The sequence below is a fragment of the Rhododendron vialii genome, chromosome 3a (genome assembly GCF_030253575.1).
Source record: "Rhododendron vialii isolate Sample 1 chromosome 3a, ASM3025357v1".
Taxonomy (NCBI): Eukaryota; Viridiplantae; Streptophyta; class Magnoliopsida; order Ericales; family Ericaceae; genus Rhododendron; species Rhododendron vialii.
Genome location: NC_080559.1, coordinates 29,332,834 through 29,355,693, shown reverse-complemented (window position 1 = coordinate 29,355,693; position 22,860 = coordinate 29,332,834). Strand labels below are relative to the sequence as shown.

General features: G+C 38.8%; 3 protein-coding genes across 5 annotated transcripts; 2 read left to right on the top strand and 1 right to left on the bottom strand.

The window, feature by feature from the left end:
* Positions 1 to 2,788: 2,788 nt before the first annotated feature.
* Positions 2,789 to 6,397, top strand: LOC131321323 (putative disease resistance protein RGA4). Its single transcript, XM_058352319.1, has one exon. It carries the CDS (start codon positions 2,789 to 2,791, stop codon positions 6,395 to 6,397), a length of 3,609 nt encoding a protein of 1,202 aa, XP_058208302.1.
* Positions 6,398 to 8,856: 2,459 nt separating this feature from the next.
* On the top strand, positions 8,857 to 14,849 carry LOC131319715 (uncharacterized). Of its 2 annotated transcripts, XM_058350106.1 has the most exons (4): positions 8,857 to 9,100; positions 11,283 to 11,317; positions 12,023 to 13,657; positions 14,126 to 14,849. In XM_058350106.1, coding segments are annotated over exons 2-4 (2,040 nt in total). In that variant the 5' UTR covers positions 8,857 to 9,100; positions 11,283 to 11,316; the 3' UTR covers positions 14,530 to 14,849. The 2 variants fall into 2 exon arrangements, with proteins under 2 accessions (XP_058206089.1, XP_058206088.1); XM_058350105.1 differs by lacking the exon at positions 8,857 to 9,100 and having other exon boundaries at positions 9,140 to 11,317.
* An 814-nt stretch (positions 14,850 to 15,663) lies between these two features.
* Positions 15,664 to 22,531, bottom strand: LOC131319714 (hydroxyproline O-galactosyltransferase HPGT1). 2 transcript variants are annotated; one of them, XM_058350103.1, is made up of 12 exons: positions 22,097 to 22,531; positions 20,177 to 20,240; positions 19,574 to 19,623; positions 19,273 to 19,463; positions 18,124 to 18,187; positions 17,962 to 18,034; positions 17,658 to 17,781; positions 17,273 to 17,360; positions 16,782 to 16,832; positions 16,341 to 16,412; positions 16,128 to 16,246; positions 15,664 to 15,996 (listed from the first exon to the last, which is right to left on the bottom strand). In XM_058350103.1, the coding sequence occupies exons 1-12, from the start codon at positions 22,207 to 22,209 to the stop codon at positions 15,974 to 15,976; spliced, it is 1,032 nt and encodes a 343-aa protein (XP_058206086.1). In that variant the 5' UTR covers positions 22,210 to 22,531; the 3' UTR covers positions 15,664 to 15,973. The 2 variants fall into 2 exon arrangements, with proteins under 2 accessions (XP_058206086.1, XP_058206087.1); XM_058350104.1 differs by lacking the exon at positions 16,782 to 16,832 and having other exon boundaries at positions 22,097 to 22,452.
* Between the last annotated feature and the right edge of the window lie 329 nt (positions 22,532 to 22,860).

Sequence of the window (22,860 nt, the reverse complement as noted above, 5' to 3'; positions counted from 1 at the left end):
CCCCACACTATAAATTTCATAAGCTGTAAAGACTACATGCCACTAAACATTAAAAATTTATCACTAAACAGTTTTAGTGACAACAATTTTGTCACCCAGGACTGCACATGCCCTGGAACTTATGCCTCTGCACTCTACCACTAATTCAGCAGATAACATCATCAACCATGCTCGATGAACCGTTACTAGCAATGAACCTGTACTATGCATGGATAATAACACCGAACCTATGCTAAATTAGTGATTTGATTAATAAAATTAATCGATTTCATTCTTGATGAACACAGCATACTTTTTACACCTAAGAAAATGTAAACATAAACAAAAAATATGGTGCCTTACATCAAACTATTATTTTAAACGTGAATTTTAAAATCACAATTATGCGCTAATCACGTTGTGCATAGCACGGGTTTTTTCTAGTAGTAGTATAAAGCAAAATACCTATTTGTGTAGAAATTAGAGGCATAATAGCAGCCTCCATCACAATGTTTAGTGCCTATATTTCAGGTACTTACCGGGTGGTTCTACATCATTCAGTTTTATAATTCTCCGTACGTCAGAGGTACCAACCGTTTGGATTGTTGCAATATTATTATGGAAAAAAACATACGTTTAAAAAGCACATCAAACAGCAAATGCAAAGAAAATAAGAGTATATGATTTGAAATAATTAACATGAGTCACACGACCATTACGTATAGAGTTGTGGATACTCTTTTCACTGCTCAACTTCTTGTTACGTAAGATGCACAATCTAACATGACGTGCTTCTTTTGGTGTTCCATTTTCATTGCGACATATGGGTAATTGTATTTTACCTATTGGATCAAATTAACGTTCAAGTAAAGAAAATTACGAAATCTATTCTTACCGTTAGGGGAGGAAGGGAACTAAGAACAAATGTTTTGAGATTTGAAAGTAAAATCGTTTGGAGATGAGATGGATAGGATAGGTTAAGAGGAGCTAGTGAGAAAAATGGGATGATTGAATCGAACACCTACACAAGTAACGCCCCAAGCAAACCACTGGCTTAGTACCCTGATTTTGATCTACAAGCCACACCATATGGCCCAAAAGCTTAAGCACAAGGTACTAATAGTAGCCCACAAGATTTGTTATATGCCCAAGATCATCCATGTAGACTTCCGATGTAGGACGGGGTGTTACAATCTCCCCAACTTTATAGCCTCGCGCCCTCGTGAGGGGTTGAGCACTATAATCATCAATACAAATCAAACTAACAACCAAATCAAACCAAACTCCAAGGCCCACATGGTCGTGCACATGGATGGCACCACTGGCCTAGTACCCTGATTTTGATCTACAAGCCACACCATATGGCCCAAAAGCTTAAGTACAAGGTACTAATAGTAGCCCACAAGATTTGTTATATACCCAAGATCATCCATGTAGACTTCCGATGTGGGACGGGGTGTTACAGATTGGATGGAGTTGAGTTCTTGCGGGCCCACTTGGAATTTTTTTTAAAAATTTTGAACGGCTCGGATCATCCGTGTGGGGCCCGGAGTGATCCCCATGTGCCGTCTGTGGCCGGGGTCGGTGGCCACGGTCGGTCGCTCTAGCATTTTCGTTTGTTCACCCTTCTGATAAATAGGTGAATTCTAAGGTAAAAATTACTGTTAAGTTCTAAAAGTCGCAGGTTGAATTATTTTTGTTACGGTAAGACCTCATCCCATCAACATTTTTTCTATTTTTTTTTGATTTTGTCTTTATTCAAAAAAATTTCACGTTTGTTAGTTTTACACCTTACTTTTTTACTTTTTCGATTAGTCTCATTGAGGTGAATCGGAAAAGTAAAAAAATGAGGTGTAAAACTCAAAAACGCGAAAAAAATTCAAATATATACAAAATTAAAAAAAGTCCTAAAAGTTTTTTTTTTTTTTTTTTGGGTCAAACAACTCTTAGGACCTTTTTTTTTTTTTTTGAAGTCCTAAAAGTTGAACTTGACTTTACAATGATTAGTATCCCTACTTATATGAAATTACACCCGAAATGAACATGAAATGAAATACAAAGAATCAAAGGAACTTCACTCTACATTTCAATGAAAAATTACAATCTGCATTTCAATCTAACTTGCAATTAACTGCCAGCTGGACTTTGACAGATTGGTGGAGCAGACTCTAAAGCCTTGTTCGTTTGCGAATTTTGAGTATTTTAGTTTGGGTAGTGGGTAGAGAGAGAAATATGGTAATAATTAAAGATAGAGGTAATGAGTAGAGAGACATAGAGAGAGAAATGAAAGTAATAATTGAAAAAATAAGGTAACGATCGGAGAAAGATATAGAATAATGATTAGAAAACAAAGTTAAGTATAGAAACAAACAAAGTCTAAGCCGTTTTACTTTTGTGAAAAAAAGAACTTTTTGAAAAAGAAGACAATTTCAAGCTCACAAATTATGTATTTACGCAAATAATTTTCCTACCAATATAGATCTTGTTTGATAGATTTCATTAAGATCTTTTAAACGATGCAAAAAAAATTAAAAAAATATTTTTTATTTTCATTATATTTAAATTTAAAATTACCTTCGTTTGAAAAAAAATACTTTCTGAAAAAGTGGAACACCATCTAACTCATTTGGAGCTAAGCTGGTAGTGCCTTGACCACTATTACTTGACATTTACTCCTCTCCCCCTCTCTATTTCTCTCATCACCTCAAACTTCTTTTGTTGTTGCCCTCCTCAACTCTGCAAGCACTACAAAGTTTCCTAACTGACATACTTTTTGGTGCTTAATTATCTTCACAAACCAAGAACAAAGATGGAATCTCTCGTTATTGCTGCAGTTGAGGGGATCGCAGAGAAGGTGCTTCCACTAGCTGTTGAAGGGGCTAACCTGGCTTGGGGTTTCAAGGAAGAGCTTGAAAGCCTCAGCAAAAGGTTTGAAACTGCCCAGATTTTATTAAATGATGCTGAAAAACGGCAAAAGATGGGGACACCAACGGTGCAGAATTGGCTGAAGAAACTCAAGGTGGTGACGTGCGAAGCTGATGACATTCTGGATGAGTATGCATATGAAGTTTGTCGAAGGAAGTTGGAAAACAGAATTAGGAATAAGGTACGCAACTTCTTTTCCCTCTCAAACCCGTTGGCGTTTCGTCTCAAGATGGCTTATAAGGTCAAGAATATCCATCAATCACTAGATAAACTTTACAAAAGTGCAACTGGTGAACTTGGTCTTAGCCCAGTAAAGTTAACAAGTAGCAGTTCTGTAGAAGCTCCCACAGTTGTGCAGACTCACCCCTATATTAGCGAATCTGAAATTGTAGGAAGAGGTGATGATGTAACAAAAGTAGTAGAGATGTTACAAAGCTCCGAAAGCAACGATCAGAATTATACCCCTGTAACCGCGGTTGTAGGGATGGGGGGGCTAGGCAAGACTTCCCTTGCTCAGCTGGTTTTCAATAATCCGGAGGTGGTGAAGAGTTTTAGTGATCATAGAATGTGGATTTGTGTGTCTGATGATTTTCGAGTCGAAATGATACTGAATCAAATGGAATTATCTCTTGGTGGAACTAAACTGGACGAGTCAAATACTCAAGGAATGGTCCAAAAGCTTAAAGAAAAGCTTGGTGGGAAAAGGTATTTGCTGGTGCTTGACGATGTGTGGAATGAGATCCCTGAAAAATGGGAAACACTCTTAAGTGCTTTGATTGGAATAAGTGGTGATAAGGGAAGCCGAATTCTAGTCACGACTCGCAATTATAAAGTTGTGAATGCCCTGCAAAATTCTTCTGTTTACCCTTTAAGTAAACTATCACCTGATGATAGTTGGACAATGTTTTGTAAAAGAGCATTTGCTGCTGGAGGGCCAAGAAAAACTTCATATTTGGAGGAGGTTGGTAAAAAGATTGTGGAAAGGTGTGGGGGTGTGCCGCTGGCTGTAAAGGCAATAGGAGGTTTGATGTACTCAAAGAAGCTTGAACATGAGTGGTTGAAAATCCAGGAGGAGAGTGGATTATGGAATTCACTTGGAAGTGACAATAATGTGGAAAGTGCTTTATTATTGAGTTTTAATCACTTACCCTCAGCATCTTTGAAACAGTGTTTTGCATATTGTTCACTTTTTCAAAAGGATGATAATATTGTAAAGGATGACTTAATCCAGCGCTGGATGGCCCAGGGGTATCTTCAGCCCCCTCAAGAAAGTAATCGGTTGATGGAGGATATAGGTAATGATTATTTCTGTGTGTTGTTGTGGAACTCTTTATTACAAGATGTCAAAAAGGATGAGTACGGAAATATAAAAAGCTGCAAGATGCATGATCTTGTACATGATCTTGCACTCCGTGTCTCAAATAATTACTACTGCATAACTTCAAGGTCTAGAGAGGTGAACGATGTTCCTGAGGTCCTCCATTTATCATTGTTTTCTGGGACAGGGGAAGGCATAAGCATTCCAAAAGTAAGAGCTCGAAGACTGAGAACCTTGCGTTTATCAGGCGATCTCCTCCACTGTGAATTGAGGAAATTTAAGGGCTTACGTGAAATTGACTTGATTGACTTTGGCACTGAAAATTTGCCAGAGTCAATTGGCAAGCTGAAACATTTAAGGTATCTCAATGTTTCAAAGACACTAATCAACAGGTTGCCTGATTCTCTGTGTAAGCTCTATAATTTGCAGACTTTGAATGTGTCAAGAAGCAGTGAATTTAAGGAGCTTCCAACAGATTTTTGCAAGTTGATCAGTTTGAGACATCTTTACTTAAAATCTCCAATTTCATTGCCCATAGGAATACGACAATTAACGTCTCTTCAAACATTACCATTTTTTGTTGTGGGACAAGACGAAGGGCGCCGAATTGAAGAGCTGGGATTCTTAACCAACCTCAGAGGCGAATTAGGGATTTGCGGACTTGAGAATGTGGCAAACAGAGCAGAAGCACAGAAAGCAAATTTGCCATGCAAGCCATACATTCAGGTGCTAAGTTTTAGCTGGAGCGATGAAAGAGAAGAAAAGATTAACAGTGACGAAGATGTGTTGGAAGGCCTTCTACCACACAACAGTTTAAAAGGCTTACGCATTACGCGCTTTGAGGGCGAAAATTTTGCATCATGGATGATGACACCAAGTCCCACGTTGGTGCTTTGTAATTTGGTTAAGATAAACTTGATGAACTGCAACAAATGCAAACAAGTTCCCTCACTGGGGCACCTTCCTTGTCTTGAGGAGGTTGTGATAGATGAGATGAAGAACTTGGAATGTATTGGTGCTGAGTTCTATGGTCCTATTAGTGAAGGCGCAGCTGTATTTCCATCATTAAGAGTGCTCATCCTAAGACGTGTACTCAACCTAGTGAAATGGATGGGTGTAGATGAGTGTGCTGCATCTGTTTTTCCTTGCCTTGAGGTGTTGGAGATGGAACAATGTGGGAAGTTGATTACTGCTCCAAGTCATTTCCCATCAATTAAGGAATTGATAATTTTTTCTTCCAGAAGCCAGGCATTAGAAAAGATGAGCAGCACAATTACCACACTAGAGCACGTGCAATTCTATAAAGCCTCAGGGCCAGAGCTCAATTTGGTACTCGAACGAATGCTGGTAAAAAACAAATTTCTAAGAAAATTTTCAATTGCTTTTTGCCGTGACTTGTCATTCTTGCCCAGTGGGCTAGGAAATCTTTCGTATCTCTCAGAAGCTAGTCTGCGGTACTGCTCTAGTCTGACATGTTTTCCAAGTGGGCTGTACCTCCCTGTATCTCTTGAGAATTTACAGATAGATCATTGCCCTAAACTAATGGTGGCCAACCTTGTTCCTAACAAGCCCATGTCCCTCAAGGAGCTTACATTGACTGGCTTTGAGACATTGACAATTGACTGGACCAGGTTCCTGCTCTCTCTCACTGGCCTTAGAAGTTTGGTAATTGGTTATTTCTCAACTGAGCTTGATTATTTCCCCTGGCCTGATCCTTTTGTTGCTGCTGCTGGAGAGAAAGAGGATGAAGATGAAGCCATCACCCAACAACGAAACCACCTTCAGTACCCCTTGGTTTCCCTGGAATCCCTGACATTAAGAGGGCGGAAAAGTGTCAAGTCTCTGCCAGAGCACCTTCAGCATCTCACTGCCTTAAAAGCGTTGGAACTGGAACATTTTCGTGGGTTGGAATCTCTGTCTGAGTGGCTGGGAAACCTTTCCTCTCTTCAGTCTCTCTCTATTCGTTATGCAGACGAACTGATGAAACTGCCCGAAGCAGAAGTAATGCAACGCCTCACAAAGTTACGCTCTTTGTATTTTTATGATTGTCCGCTTCTCAAGGAAAGATGCAAGAAGGAAATCGGCCCAGAGTGGCACAAGATCCGCCATATTCCATCAATCACGATAGATGACGAAGAACTTCAATCGCAAGATCAATTACTAGCAAACTGGTAAGCTGATGATCCCCCAGTTTCGTGCGATTTCTTCTTTAATATGTCTTCCCCCTCTCATGCTTTCTTTGTTACATTGTAAAACATTTTACATCGAAACAAATGGAGCCTAGGATTTTGCCACAAAAAAAAAATGGAGCCTAGGATTGCACACGCTCTGGAACTTATGCCACTGCACTCTACCACTAATTCAGCAGATAACATCGTCAACCTTGCTAGATGAACCCGTACTATGCATGGATAATAACACCGAACCTATGCTAAATTAGTGATTTGATTAATAGAATTAATCGATTTCATTCTTGATGAACACATTTATGTACTGGTGGTAACGGGGCACACTTTTTACACCTAAGAAAATGTAAACATAAACAAAAAATATGGTGCCTTGCATCAAAATATTACTTTTAAATGTGAATTTTAAAATCACAATTATGCGCTAATCATGTTGTGCATAGCACGGGTCCGTTTTTTCTAGCAGTATTATAAAGCAAAATATTCGTGTAGAAATTAGAGGCATAATAGCGGCCTCCATCACAATGATCAGTGCATAGTACAATTTAACATGACCATTATGTATAGAGTTGTGGATACTCTTTTCACGGCTCAACTTCTTGTTATGTAAGATGAACAATCTAACATGGCTTTCTTCTTTTGGTGTTCCACTTTTATTGCGATGTATGGGTAATTGTCTTTTCCTATTGGATCGAATAATATTAGGATCGAAAGCAAAGGAAATTGCGCAATCTATTCTTACCGTAAGGGGAGGAAGGGAACTAAGAACAAATGTTTTGAGATTTGAAAGTAAAATCGTTTGGAGATGAGATGGATATGATAGGTTAAGAGGAGATAGTGAGAAAAATGGAATGATTGGATCGAGCACCTACACACATCGGATGGAGTTGAGTTTTTGAGAGCCCACTTGGATTTTTTTTTTTAAAATTTTGAACGGCTCGGATCATCTTTGTGGGGCCCGAAGTGATCCTCGGGTGCCGTTAGTGGCCGAGGTCGGTTGCTCTAGCATTTTCGTTTGTTCACCCTTCAGATAAATTGGTGAATTCAAAGGTAAAAAATTACTGTTAAGTTCTCGCGGGTTGATTTATTTTTGTTACGGTAAGACCCCATTTCATTAACATTTTTTCTACTTTTTCTATTTTTTTTGGTTTTGTCTTTATTCAAAAAAAATTCACGTTTGTTAGTTTTATACCTTACTTTTTTACTTTTCCGATTTCGTCTCGTCAGGGTGAATCGAAAAAGTAAAAAAAATGGGGCATAAAACTTAGAAACGTGAAAAAAATTCAAAATGAGGACAAAATTGAAAAAAGTCTTAGAAGTTTTTTTTTGGGTCAAACAACTTTTAGGACCTTTTTTCTTAAGTCCTAAAAGTTGCTATTGGAACAAGGGTATAAAATTGGGATTTTGATTTTTGCACTTCATTTTATTCATGAAATTACTAGTAACTTCACGTTAAAAGTAGAGTACCATCAGTAAAAAGTGAAGCGCAAAAATCACTTTGATAAGGACCGAAATCCAATTTTGTACATCAAGTGTAAAGCCGTATGAGGTGAAGACCACAAGATTATTAGGGATGGCACTTTTTTTTCCCATGAACCCAATAGGGACTGCACGTCAAAATAAATTTCATTTGATAAGGACCGAAATCCGATCAAATTGATTTGTAGCAAACTGCTCTGCTCGTCAAGCTTTACAAGTTACTACAACTGAACGATTTAAATTATTTGGACTCACGATGACACCATTTTTTGACGGCAAAACAATGCCTCACGTCAATGATGTCAAGTCTATAGATTGGTATTTAAGCTAGCTCCAATCACAATGTATAATTTTAATAAATGTCGCTTCACATCTTCTCTCACATACGAAATTAACATGTAATGTCAGATTTTTTTAAAATTAATAATATCTTGAACAAAATTAAACTAATCATCCAACCATTGATTGAACATTCCTCGTAATTTTTCATTGGACACGAATCCATCGTTTAACGGGGGGGATTCAAGCAGTAGATCTCTTCAGGATCTAAACTAAAAGGAGTGATTGGTAATGTTCGAATGAATTGTAGTGCTCGTGAAGATCACTCAAGCTTGTTTGGTTCTCTTTTCAAAAAAATTCTCTCCAAAAATTTTAGACTTGTAATTCATTTTTTTCGTCTCTATTAATTTTTTATCAAAATTATTACTTATTTTTTGAAAACTTTTTAGATGTATATAGCGTATCTCTATCTAAAAATTAAAAAAATTTGTTAAAATTTGTTAAAACATTGTCAAGTACGCAGACTTATGAGATTTTTTACTCTCAAAATTGAAGGCCAAACAAAGAAAGTACTCACATTTTGTTTGTTCTCCACCAATAAACGTTCGGATTTGGTCCACGTGTACAAATGAAACGCGATATATCGCCGGCTACTTAAAAGAAACATTAGGAAAACAGATAACGGAATTAGAGACGAATTTTAATACTCCAAGAAAAGAAAACGAGAAGAAGGGAGCTGCGTACGACGACATGAGGAGGGAGAGAGAGAGAGAGAGAGAGAGAGACCCTAAAAAAAAGCCCTAACCCTCACAAAATATCGCGATAAATCACCAAAAATTCTAAAATCTGCAACTTCCGATTCTCTCTCTCTCTCTCTCTCTCTCTCTCTCTCTCTCTCTCCGAAGTACCCGACGAGTTCTCTCTTTCCATCTCTGTAAGCTTTCCTTATACTATTTCTCGCTGTTTTCTCTTTCACTCCTCCTCACATATATGTGCATTATATACATCTCAAATATATCGTTTCAGTATACGTATATCCCTCTGCAATTGACGAAAATCTGGAAGGGATTCAATTACGTTCGTTTGGGTGCTGCTGTGATAACCTGTTTGGTTCCTGAGAAAATGGAGGGGGATGAGGGGGGGAAAAAAAAAGAGCGTTGAAACTGTTTTAACTTTTTTGGGTTGTCTCAGTTTTTTGATCTAGGTTAAATTTCTGAGGTTGTGTGAGGATGAAGTACGGAGATACGATTAGAGAGTATAGTGCACTGATTGAGTGAAGCTAGAGAGATATTCAACCCTACCACTCTGTTCAACTTCAAATATGCTAGGTCAAATTGTTGACCTAGTTTTGAAATTCACTTCTGAGTTTCATTAAGTTATGCCAATAGTTCAGATTGCTGAATTTTGAAAAATTTCGAGGAATGTCAAATTTTTGGGCAGTCTTATAAGATTTTGGCCAATTCCTGTGTCTAATTGTCATTGAGAAGTTTTTTTATATGAATTTTTTTTGGGTATGTTGGTCAGGGATGGGTGGCTAGCCTAGGGGCTCCTCAACTAAACTCCTCCCCGATCTGGTCAAAGGCAGGTCATTTACGTCAAGCCTAAGGAATTCACCGGAACTTACTTTCTTGCGATTTAGTCCAAGCAGTGTTTTAAATGGTGAAAAGCGCACCGAGGCGTCAAGGTCCCCTAGAGCTTTAGCGCAAGGCGAGAAGCGCACTTTATTGACGCAAAGCGCAAATTTTTATTTTTTTGCTGGGCAGCGAGGCACGATTTATTAGAACAAGTTTTCTACACAAACAGTGTTTCAATTTTTTTGCGGTCTAGCCCAAGTAGTGTTTCAAAATATTTTTTTTGTTGCTTGCCTCGCCATGGTGCGAGGCACGCGCTTTTTAAATCACTGAGCCAAGAGTCGATCCCATTCAATTGTGGGGGGAGCACCCCACCGACTACCTGGACTAACCCTCAAGGTTCTTGTGCATTTTGTTGTACAGAGTAAATGTCTCGGCACAAAAACTTATCTGAACTAAAAAGTACATGTAAGAATGTTACTCGGAGAATTGAAAAACTTGTGAGGACTGAGGAATAAAATGATGGCTAATCAGTAGAGGAATGGTCCTAGGCCGGGCTTGCAGGAATTGTGTTCCCATAGCAAGATCTGCTTGTTTTGGAGCTACACATACTTCCTATTTGGATGACTGCTGGTTTGAAGGTTGATTGTAGGAGCTTTAAACCATTTAAGTGCGAAGGAGATAGGCATTTTTACGGAAAGCTGTATGAAATGTTGAAGGGAAAATGTCTAAAGGAACACTAACTGTTTTGGATCACAACTTAGACAGTTAATCAACATACTTCTCAATAGAAAACCGTCGTCATACAATACAATAAACCAAATATAATCAGGTTGATGTCGTGTCTTATTGCCGTGACGGTGTAGATCAGCTAGGAAAAACCACGAGGTTTGAAGACTTGAGGAGGGGGCCCTCGTTGCTTATACGTGAGCACGTGGAGATATATGATTGGTCCACTTGTCACGTACGAGGCTAACACGTGGCGACATGCCTATAGGAGATGTGGTGATTGTGTGGAGATACTACAGCGTAGGAGCCAGATCTCTGTACCCTCGATTTCTTGCATTGCGTTTTTTAGTGCAGCTACTTAAGTACTTTCCTTTGATTGTCTCTTGGAAACAATAAAATATTCTTGGTTTCATGGGTTTTCATGTACTTCCCCGCTAGAATCATACTTGTCCATTAGATCACGGCAGCATTAACACTCACGAGCCAAAGCATTCTCTTTCTCTTATGATTATGGACCATCTAATGTTGAAACATATTTATTGCTGGTAGCCTAGCATTTCTTCTTTTTTTCATACACTTTGCTCATATATATCCCGCTGGTGTTGCTTGTAAGGTTGAGGCTCGTGAGTGTTGATTGTGTGCACCTTAACTTCCTTAAAGTTTAGCGTGTATTTATGAATGTCAATCAGATTGTTCCATACATTGCTGTTGTTGGCACTCTTTTTCTCTGTCATTATTGTGGTTGATCTACTTCATTTCCTCAATTGGTAGTTCCTGAAAATTGTTTGCTGACTTTGATCTTATGTCTGGTTTTAGCAAGTATAGAGGACGGAAGGGCATCTGCATCGTCAGTAAGTCCTTGCCTTTTTCTTGTCACAAATTTCGTTTGAAAAAAAAAAAAAAAGATTACATAAAAAGTTGCATGCATCCTGAAGCATGGTTATTGTTACAGTTGGGGCTTATCCACCTCATGTCAGCAGTATTGTCAAATTTCTGCAAACCTTTTAGTATGTTGAGATAAGCTACCCATGCAAAATTCTACTGACCAAAGGAAGGAAAAAGATTTTTTTTTGTATAATTACACTTTTTGTGAACAAGTTGCTGTTACTGTCAAAGACTGGTAGATTGATTTGTACAATAGAGTATGGGTTATGTCTCTCTCTTATAAATACGGATCTGGTGCTTTTGGAGTTTGTGACGCTCAACTATAGTCATAAAAAGGTAGTAGACGGCAAAGTCTGGGTCATGAATTCCGGGTTTTTGTCCAACCACACCACCTGCAGAATTCAAGAGAAGTCAGTATGGAGTCTATTAACTCCTCCCAGTAATCTACAAATAACCATACGACTAGTCTTAGTGTAGGACGAGGAATTATCAATGTTTGTGTTCAAGAATAAAAACCTTAAAAGCACTGATATTCTTCTGAAATGAGGTGATATTTTGTTTTCAGTTGGTTTTTCTCTTCGTCATAAATAGTAGTTTAAGGTTGAATAGTGGAGAGAAGGAAATTTGCTATAACACCTTGTAAATAAATTGGTTGATTGTTTTCGTGGCAGTGGTTCGAGAAAAAGATGTTTGTTGGGAATATGCCGATAAGTTAGATGGTAACAAGGTGAGATGCAAATTCTGCTTCAGAATTCTAAATGGCGGCATTAGCAGATTAAAGCATCATCTTTCACGGATTCCTAGTAAAGGTGTAAATCCATGTAGCAAAGTAAGGGATGATGTCACTGATAAGGTGAGGGCAATAATAGCATCAAAGGATGATGGCAAAGAGAATTCTATTGCTAAGAAGCAAAAGCCAGTAGATGCAAAATCTCCTGTAAATTCTTCTGCAAGCAAGTCCCTCATTTCCATGGACACGCCATCTCCCATTGCCAAAATATTTCCACCCCTCACAATGGTGGCCTCTTCCCCTGCAACAAACGACCAAGAAAATGCAGACAGGAGTATTGCTTTGTTCTTTTTTGAGAATAAACTGGACATCAGTGCAGCTCGTTCGTTGTCGTACCAGCTCATGATTGATGCAGTTGGAAAATGTGGTATCGGATTTAGGGGTCCATCTGCAGAAACCCTGAAGACCATTTGGCTGGACAGGATCAAATCTGAAGTGAGCTTACAGACAAAAGACATTGAGAAAGAATGGGCTACAACAGGTTGTACTATAATTGCCCAAACATGGACAGATAACAAATCAAAAGCTCTGATCAACTTCTTTGTTTCATCTCCTTCCAGAACCTTTTTTCACAAATCAGTAGATGTATCTTCACATCACAAGAACATAAAATTCTACCCTGATTTGTTTGATTCCGTACTACAAGATTTTGGCCCAGAGAATGTTGTGCAGATAATTGTGGATAATAATCTCAACTGCATTGGTTTATCAAACCATCTCCTGCAGAATTACGGAACCATGTTTATGTCCCCTTGTGCTTCCCACTGTGTGAATGCGATTTTGGAGGAGTTTTCTAAGGTAGATTGGGTGAACAGATGCATATTGCAAGCACAAGCTATTTCCAAGTTTGTATATAACAACTCAGGGGTTCTTGATCTGATGAAGAAGTTCACGGGGGGACAAGAAATCATTAAGACTGGTATCACAAAACCCGTTTCCAACTTTCTTTCGTTGCAGTCTATATTGAAGCAGAGGTCAAGATTGAAGCATATGTTCAACAGCCCTGAGTTTTCTTCAAATCCTGTTTATGCAAATAAATCTCAAAGCATAACTTGTATTGAAATACTTGACGATGGTGAGTTCTGGAGAGCAGTTGAAGAGTGTGTTGCTTTTTCTGAGCCATTCCTGAAAGTGCTAAGGGAAGTATCTGGACGGAAACCCGCCATGGGATATATATATGAGCTGATGACCAGAGCCAAAGAGTCGATAAGGACATACTACATTATGGATGAGATTAAGTGCAAGACATTTTTAGATATTGTTGATAAAAATTGGCACAACCACCTCCATTCACCTCTCCATGCAGCAGCTGCATTTTTGAACCCTAGCATCCAGTATAATCCCGAAATCAAGTTTCTTCGGTCTATAAAGGAAGATTTTTTGAGAGTTCTGGAGAAGCTACTACCCACACCTGAATTAAGACGAGACATTACCAATCAGATTCTGTTGTTTACAAGGGCAACCGGGATGTTTGGTTGTAACCTTGCAAAGGAGGCAATTGATACAGTCTCACCTGGTAAGCATATAGTTTCGGTGGGGTATATGGTTATATTAAGAACTTTCATACATTACAGTGATTACACTCTTTTGTTTGCTAATTCTTGTGATATATATTAGTGGGAAAAACAGTTTGATAACCAAATTTATCCTCAATTTTAGCCATAGTGACCTCTTTAGTGCCTGTCACTGCACATAGCGATATAAACAGGTTCTTTCCTCAAACCTCACTTGAACTTTTATTTAAGCTCCGTGTCACTCAAACTACTTGTGAACTGTTGTCAATTGTATACAGTTTGTGCAGGTTAAGCTGTTAAGCCATTGATTTGTTCTTGTCGTTTTCTTATTGCATGCATCAGAGATAGAAAACTAAAATATGGGGGAAGAAGAGTGCGTGTGTGACATTCTTGCGTATATGTGTGTATGGTACGAGTTACTGAGTACTATTTGTTGAAATACTAAACATACTGCAAATACATTAATGCAGGGCTTTGGTGGGAACAGTATGGTGACGCTGCTCCGACATTGCAACGAGTTGCCATTAGAATACTCAGTCAGGTTTGCAGCACTCCTACAGTAGAGAAGCAGTGGAACACATTTAAGCAAATACACTCAGAGAAGCGCAACAAGATTGATAAGGAAACACTGAATGACCTCGCCTACATAAGTTACAACCTCAAGTTGTCTAGATCAACAAAGTCCAAGTCTCCAGAATCCGACCCACTTCAACTTGATGACATCAATATGACTTCAGAGTGGGTAGAGGAAGCTGAAAGTTCAAGCCCCACTCAATGGCTTGACCGATTCGGTTCTGCTCTGGATGGGAGCGACCTGAATACGAGACAGTTCAGTGCTGCTATATTTGGTGGCGCCGACTTATTCGGTTTGTAGTCTTGCAACCCCTTGAGGTAGTTGGTATTCTTAATTTCGTTTTAAGTTTTCGCCTTTTGCAATCTTGCATTCATAGAATTTGTTGTATGAGTAGTTAGTTTGACAGCAAGTCAGTTTTCTTTACTTATTGCAGTGGCTTGATAGTTCTTGCCTTCTTGTAGATATTAGGTAGGTATGTTTGCTTGTAAAACAATCCACCAGCTAGACAAGTACGCTTATCGCTTTGTATTCCCTTGTAATTATGGAGTTAGGATCCTCTCATGTGACGATATCGCGTGATCCCACATGCACAAAATTAGATCCACTGTGGTCCCATTTGACAACCTGTTCATTTTGTAGATCACGTTATGTTAATCATCCAAGCATAAAACTAGACTAATGAGGCAATGATAAAAGTTTGGTCAAATCAGATCTGTTTTTGCGAGCAATGAACTGTCAGACTCTAACCATCAATTGCTCTTAAAATAAGTATGGTTCGTTCTAACAGATATCAATGTCCGTTTAACTTGAATTTTTCATAAATGGTGTATATGTCTAGACCAGTAAAAATAAATGGTTTGGATCATGAAATAAGACCGTGATAAATCCAATTTTGAGCCACATGAGAAGATCTTGATTAGAAGGTATGGGTTTCACCAGGAGGTCCAGGATTCATGCAGGAAGAACTAGCATGAGATAGATATGGAAATATAATGTTTTCGAAAAAGATTCGCATTTGTTAGTTTTGCGCCGAACTTCTGTGACTTATTGATTCGTCTCAGCAAGAGGAATTGAAAAAGTACAAATTTTTGTTCAAAACTCAATTTTTTTTTAAAAAGACAAAAATAAGTAAAAAATAAAGTTGTCTTTTTGACTTATTTTTGTCTTTATTCAAAAAATTATGAGTTTCAATCATATTTTTTTTACTTTTCCGATTCCTCCTAACGAAATGAATCAATAAGTCACAAAATTTTAATGCAAAACAAACAAATGCAAAAAAAATTGAATAAAGACAAAAAAAAAAAATCACCTACCTTTTTAATCCAAACCTACACATAATTGCTGTCATCAAGCTGAAGCAAATGGCGTTTCAAACTTTTTAGGCTATTCAGCGCATACAAAGTAAAAGAATCAATTCCCTCGGATACTCCCACATGAGACAATCTTTTTTTCCAGATGCTCTCTGGTAAACATTAGCTGTAAAAGATTCCAACAAACAAATGGGCAATTATAAAACATATTTGTGGTCAACAACAACATTTACATGTGATGACAAGATGTGTAGTCAACTCTATTAGATTATTTGCTTCATTTTCTCTCCATTTGACAGGCATCCTAGTTAAAAATCAATTGTTGATACGGCTTATGCTTATGTCTGCTCAAAAGAATCATGTTATAGCTAGCATCCTTCACATATGTCTGGAATTTGTTGTTCGAGTTATTCTTCTCATGATTTTTGGCGTGATCATACACCTGCGCAGACAGCTCCTGAAACACAAAAATAGCATGTCCATTCAGCTCAAAGCAGTTTTCTCAACCATTCGAAGAGAAAAAATTGATCATAAAAACTCAGAGAGAGAGAGAGAGAGAGAGAGAGAGAGAGAGAGAGAGAGAGAGACCTGATGACCAAGATGAGGATGAGCAGCAAAAAGTTTTCTCATCAACATGTTTAACATCAAGCCCAATAAACCAGGAACCAACACTAACATCGTCATGGGCATAAGTACGAAGAATAGATCTGCGAATTCAATAGTGCAGAGATCTGTAACTGTTCCACATGTAGTGGATGATAAAACGGCGGGCCTGAAGCAGTAAGCAACAAAGGAACTGACCTGTTTATTGAAACAAACTTAGCCAATGCTTGGGAAATGACAAACATCTCGCCTGAAGCATGACGGAAGTACCTGTTGCATATGAGAAGCCAATCGTTAATATAGGGAAAAGTGAAAACCATGGTGCAAGAGTAAGACCAAGCATATCAGCAGCATCTGTGTTTAATGAGTCGGATGTTAGAGTAACATAACAGAACAGGAAACTGCAAAATGAAGGATCATATACTGCTTTTCAAATGTAATTCACATAGGGAATTCCATTTATCAGCTGGAGAAGAAAAAGGTCAATGACAAGCAAATAGAATTCCAGTCAGGATAAAAATCGCAAAACTGGTTTCCTTGCATTGAGACAGAACTAAGAAACTGGGTGTGGAAAATAATGAATTGTGAACTTCATCTTCACATGACTAACAAGACATAATCAGATCCAGTACAACTTACGATTTTTTATTCCCAAATTTCCACCAATCTGGTTCATACCACTTGTGGCTCCTACCAAATTCCAGAAAGGCAAATTCGTAAGTAAAGATAAGATTTCATATTCATATTCTACACTGATGCTTGTTCTCCTTAGCTTTTTTGGGAGCATTTTGGGCTTTTTGAGTTTTGTCTTTATTCAAAAAAAAAAATCGCGTTTGTTAGTCTTGTGTCAAACTTTTGTGGATTATTGGTTCATCTCGTCGACACAAATCGGAAAAGTAAAATATTATGACTTTCATCCAAATACTTTTGGAAAAATCCAAGATAAAGCCCAAAAAGCTATAAAAAGTTTACTTTTCCGATTCCTCTCATCGAGATGAATCAATAATCCACAAAAGTTTGCCGCAAAACTAATAAACGCCAAATTTTTGTGAATAAGGACAAAATGCCCAAAAAGCTAAGGACAATTGTTTATAACCATTGTCACTGAGCTAAACTTGTAAGCCACTCACTGTTCAGAGAAAACTTCTCCTGATTTCATACACCCAATGTATGTGCGAGGCTTGTCCAAATGAGCTGCAAGTGTACTTCCCAGGGCATCTGCGCAGAAAAAATATTTTAAGCATCACAATCCACGAAGGTAAGCTCATTCATTTGGCCATAGCATTTTTCATGTGACCAGGTCATGCCATCGTTCAAGTAGAAGACTGACATGTTGGATAGAGCTTAGCTGGGTTTTTACTTAATTGAATTGCTGAGGTAATTGTTCTAGTAGAGGCATATCAGGTTAAGGACAGAGGTTTGAGTTGTAGCCACTTTGCAAAGTTCTTTAGGGTTCTACACTAGATTTTAAATATTGGAAAAACAATTAGCATTAAGAAATTCTTGATTACCAACCAATATTTACATAAACATCGTCGTTGACTTTGGCAAAGAACTCAGCATCCCATTTCTCTGAGGCTTGAGCAAAGAAATTCTTTGTCTTCTTTGGAAGCTCCTCAAGCGCCTCTATATGGTTCTCCTATAAAAGGGTAAAAATAAAAGATAACAAATGCTAATAATTAGCATATGTTGACAGGAAATTGCACATGCAAGAGACAATTATATCTGCTAAGGCATGACAAAAGTAAGAACCACTAGAAATGCAACTCAGAGTAAAGATAAAGCATGGTAAATGCATTCAAAGAGCTCTTCAACATACAAGAATACTGAAGTCATTGGTCTGCTTATTTTCACTGTCAATGGCCCTTTCCAGACTGTCCCCACGATTAGAGCTGCATGTTAATACTCCACCATCATATTGAGCTCCAGTTAGCTACCATATAATATAGGCATGAGAAAAAAAGAATATGATAAAAGCAACCTTCTTCCAATGACGAATCGAACAATGATGCCCTTTCGATCTTCCATCTTTTGCAATGCCGAACCTGAAAGATAAGGAGCACGGTTTGGTACTTAGGAAGATGATAAACATGCTAAATTTATACTTCAATAAGCCAAACAGTTTTGTTAAAAAAAACCTCAAACCGCTAAATTTCTTCAGTACAGAGAATTCTTTATGAGAACATACAACAGAAAGTGTGGCCAGGGCTACCAAATCATAGAGGCATGACAAATCCTACTGAAAATCTCATCCACAATTGGTTAGTATTACGGAAGACATCATACAGGGTAGGTTTGCTTTAATCATGATTTTTGCCGAGTCAAACTTGAACAGCACCATAATTGAAAGAAAACTAAGGAACAAACCACCAGTTTAAAGCAGATGAGGCCCTTTACGCCCATGATTGAGTTCCCTCGATTATAAACACCAAGATTTTGGTAAGTGAAGGAGGATTTCAGAAGATAAACGAAAAGAGACTTGAAAAGAAGAAAATTAGACTTGACAAGAATGAAGGGCATAACCCGTTGTCTGAACACTGTCTGTATCCAGTTAGATGAATTTCCCTCCATTTACCATGTCGTGGAACATCTTTAGTATATCCAAAAGCACTGACGCCTCATTTCACCTTCTTTTAACTTCCATCTCCTTCACTCACTTTTTTTGAAGTACATAATCAAATGATTAGCAAGTGCTTTTCTGTAACTAGTTTTATGCTTGTAAAAACTGCATACTCTAGTCCTATAACAGAAATATATCTCATAATCAATCTTTGCCTCATGGAAATCAATCTTTGCATTCACTAGTTTCTCTTCCCATATGTTGAAGCACAGAAGTGGTAATGCAAATGGTGCAAAACAAAAATGGTAACATGTAGATTTCTTCATTGAATGCAAACTGTCATCAAATGCATATTCCTATCATCAGCCTATAACCCCTGGATATTCAGTAGTCACCCAGAGTCGTAAATCTGCAGCTTCTTTTACCAACGTTTCTCTTCATTTTAATACTTCACCCTTTATACAGAAAAGAATGCCATCGTGTGTAGGACAGATGGAAAAAAAAAACTTGTCCATGATAGAGGAGGATATAATATCAACTATCAAGTGACATAGGAGAATGGTACCCTACCAGTTCCCATCCATGCTTTACGGATCGCATCTCTATTGGTCTTGCGGCTAAACCCTGTGAGTACTCCTATGACCACTAGAGGCCTTTTCTTAGGTGGCTGATTAGTCACAGCCAAGTGGTTCGACTTGAAACCCTCTGGTCTGGCAGCAGCCAGTTCCATCTCAAGAGCTGATAATTTCTTCTGTTGTTCCCTGACAAGCATAAGATCCTTTTTACAAACTGGTTTTGAAAAGAGAAATAATGCAAGTAAAGCAAAGGCTGCTCTCTGGGTCTTACTGAATGATAATCACAACTACCTTACCTGCAGGCTATTATTTTCAATGTATCATCCACGGATACTGCAGATTGCCCCTACAAAAGGAAGTGTTAAAATTAAACTAATCCAAAGAAAGCTTTACGTGTTCCATGCAAGTGTGTGCACGCGTGTGGAAACAAAAGTTATCAGCTTCAATGTGAGCAGGCACAAAGGCACTGTTGTAAAACCCTTATTGGTGCAGAATAGTCCACTTCACAAACAACATCAATATAACCCATTTTGAACCTCACATTGACGATAACTTGACAGAGCTAAATGGAAAAAACGGATTCATGTAGCCGACCCCAATTGATTGGGACTTAAGGCTCGATTTGGTTATCGACGATAACTTGACAATCATCACTAGTGCTATAATAAATACTACTGAAAATCTCAATGCATAGCAGTTTGATTATGTGACACTTCACATGTACCTTTCGCTAAAAAGGTAAGATGTAGTGCAATTTGTCTGAACACTCATAAGCTTAGCTATGACATATCATACCTCATGCCTTGACCCGAAAGGCATGCTTTTCCTGTACATTGTGACATAATCTTTTCTACATCATCAACACTGAAAAAACTCATGAACAATCACTGTTTCATTACCTGTCCAGTTATCCTATCAAGCTCTTTGATTATATAGACCCGGTTCTCTGCGTCCTGCCACAAACTATTGCCAAAAAAACAAAAGAAAAGCCAGAAAGATATAGTTAGTAAATCTGATATTACGAGGAAAAATGTGGTTGTACCGGGCTGAATAATACAGTTCGAACCAGATGGTTCGTTCAGCAAAGGGTTTGAACCTAACGGTCCTAACCCATCATTCACCCGGTTCAACTGGACAATTTTCCAAGTCCCGTAGTTCGGTGCTCAGGCACCACTACACTCGGACAGAGCATATCTTGATCATTGAATAACAGGTGCATCCGTGCCTCGTTGGCTCGGACACCATGCTTCGGACAACTCATTGGTGCCAGCTCGTCCGTGTGCACTTAACCGCCTTACTCAATACGTCCTGACTAACGTCGTCCAAACAGTTACAGCACGAGCCAATGTGATGACAGCTCACGCACGTGAATGGTTACAACTCACAACCTTATCTCATACGTGACGTCACCCAAATGCGGTTACTGTGCATGCTAGGCACACCCCAACTTGGAGAGCAAGTCACAAGAGTATGTATAAGGAACAGGGATAAACCCTAGAAAGGTACGTTCTACTTGGCTGTTGGCTCCCAAAACCTAGTCCTGTACTTTATCTCTCTTGAGCACATACTTACTAGACGGTCGGAGTGCCTTTCCGGTTGGCCTCCGACCGGTTTGGCACTAACAATGAGCTATCTGTGCAAGCTAAGGTGGACGGAGCAAGGTGGAGCAAGAGGTTAACCAGAGGGCTCGACGAGGACCTCTCTTCCGAACACAAACCCCCACAATGGTGATGAGCCAATTATAGATGTGCTTGTTGCATGAGCTAAAAAGCTAGCTATGAATGTTGATAAATGAGTTTGTTCACCCAAATTCCTTTCTTTCTTTTTTTCTCTTTCTTTCCTTTTCCTCATAGGTGTTACTCACATCTCAATCCCGTTCACAAAGACACTGAAAGATGCCTCCATAAAAGACCCTTTATATTGCACAGAACAAGTATCCAAGTTTCTTTAATTTTCATGCTCTTGGTGGAAGCGCTAAAATGAAGACAAAAAAAGGAGAGGTGCAATGTTCGGATTTCTAGATTCTAGTCAAATATGTATGTGCACTTCGGCAATAACCAAGATACCAATCTTTGGAGATAGATACACCTTTTAAGCACATTTACGACAATAAGACGAAGTTATGCAAGTAGAATAGGTCAATCAACTCCCAAGGTTGGCTTAGTGGTCTTGGGACTTAGAGTTTGCTCTCTCCCAAGGTCTTAGATTTGAAGCCTCTAAGGTACTATCAACTTCTTTAGGACCAGTCCATACGGAGCTTTGCTCCATTTTTAATTGGGCTCCCCGCAAGTGGGTGTTGGAATTGGGCCCCAATATTAATCGAGGTGCGCGTAAGATGTTACAAACTGACGGGTAAAACTCACCCTTGAAAATCGGCTTATAAGAGGAGCGTGCCCAAGAGCTTATGTACACAAGGCCAAGTCCATACTTGGGCGATTTGGGACATTATGATTGTAACATACCACCACGCTCCGCAACCAACGACCACGGCGGCCCACTCTATCGATTCTAACCCGATGGTAGCCCTTTCTCTTTTTTGGCAGCTCCACTCACCTATCAGTCCTCAATACTTTTAAGTATTTTCATCCAGCCTATAGGTCGCCCCCCTAGAAAACCGGCTCACTGGGAGGGTGCCCAAGAGCTTATGTACACAAATTGCGACAAATTAACATGGCAAAACTAAGCTAAATTACTAAATTCAACTAATACTTATAAATAAATAAAAAAAAGAAAGAAAGAAAGAAGAAGATTTCAAGCAGCAGAAATTACATAATGTGGTCAAATACTCCAAGAAAGACGATACGAAGAGAAAAACTCACCGGCCGGCGACGTAGAAGGAGGCGATGGTGGCGAGCATGGAGAGCATGAGAGTTGAAATGCGAGATGTGTACGTAGTACCGGAGAGCCGACTGCTCGATCCCTTGCTCTGCATTTTCGTTTCAATCGAGTTGGAGTTGCTTCAACCGATCCGAAACGTTGCAAACGGGGACGGATCTTCCTTCAACCGACTGATCATTGGCTCCGATTGACTCCAATTAACAAGAAGGTAGATTTACAGGTAGGATTTGTTTGAACTTATTAAAAAACAATTTCTATAAGACGAGGCCTGGGAAGTGGGAACCACCAAACTTGCTAGATTGGTCTCCGAATTCAGTGCCCGGGCGGAACTAGTGACTTCATTTTCAGGTGAGGTTTCTAAGGAATTGGGAGATGCTGCCAAGCCGACCCGAACCCTGGTGTGCGTGCTGTCCCATGTGTTTTGGGTCAATTCGAGTAATCCATGCTTCGTAATGGATGATTCAGATTGCATTTTCGTCGAACGGTAATGAACGGCCGAAATTTATTCGGTCAAAATGTAATCTGAACCGTCCATTGTCGAGTATGAATAGTTCGAATTGACCCAATACCCATATTGTCCTCTTAGCACCCCCAATTCACGGTTTGTTCGTAGGAGCAACTCCAATCAAGCTTTACTCCAAATCTCTAAAGAGAGATTTTGTATTTTGCTTTCTCTTTTTTTTTTTCTTTTGATACTTAATCCTTTTTAGAAATTTTGGTCCCCAAAATAAAATTGGATGTCTTT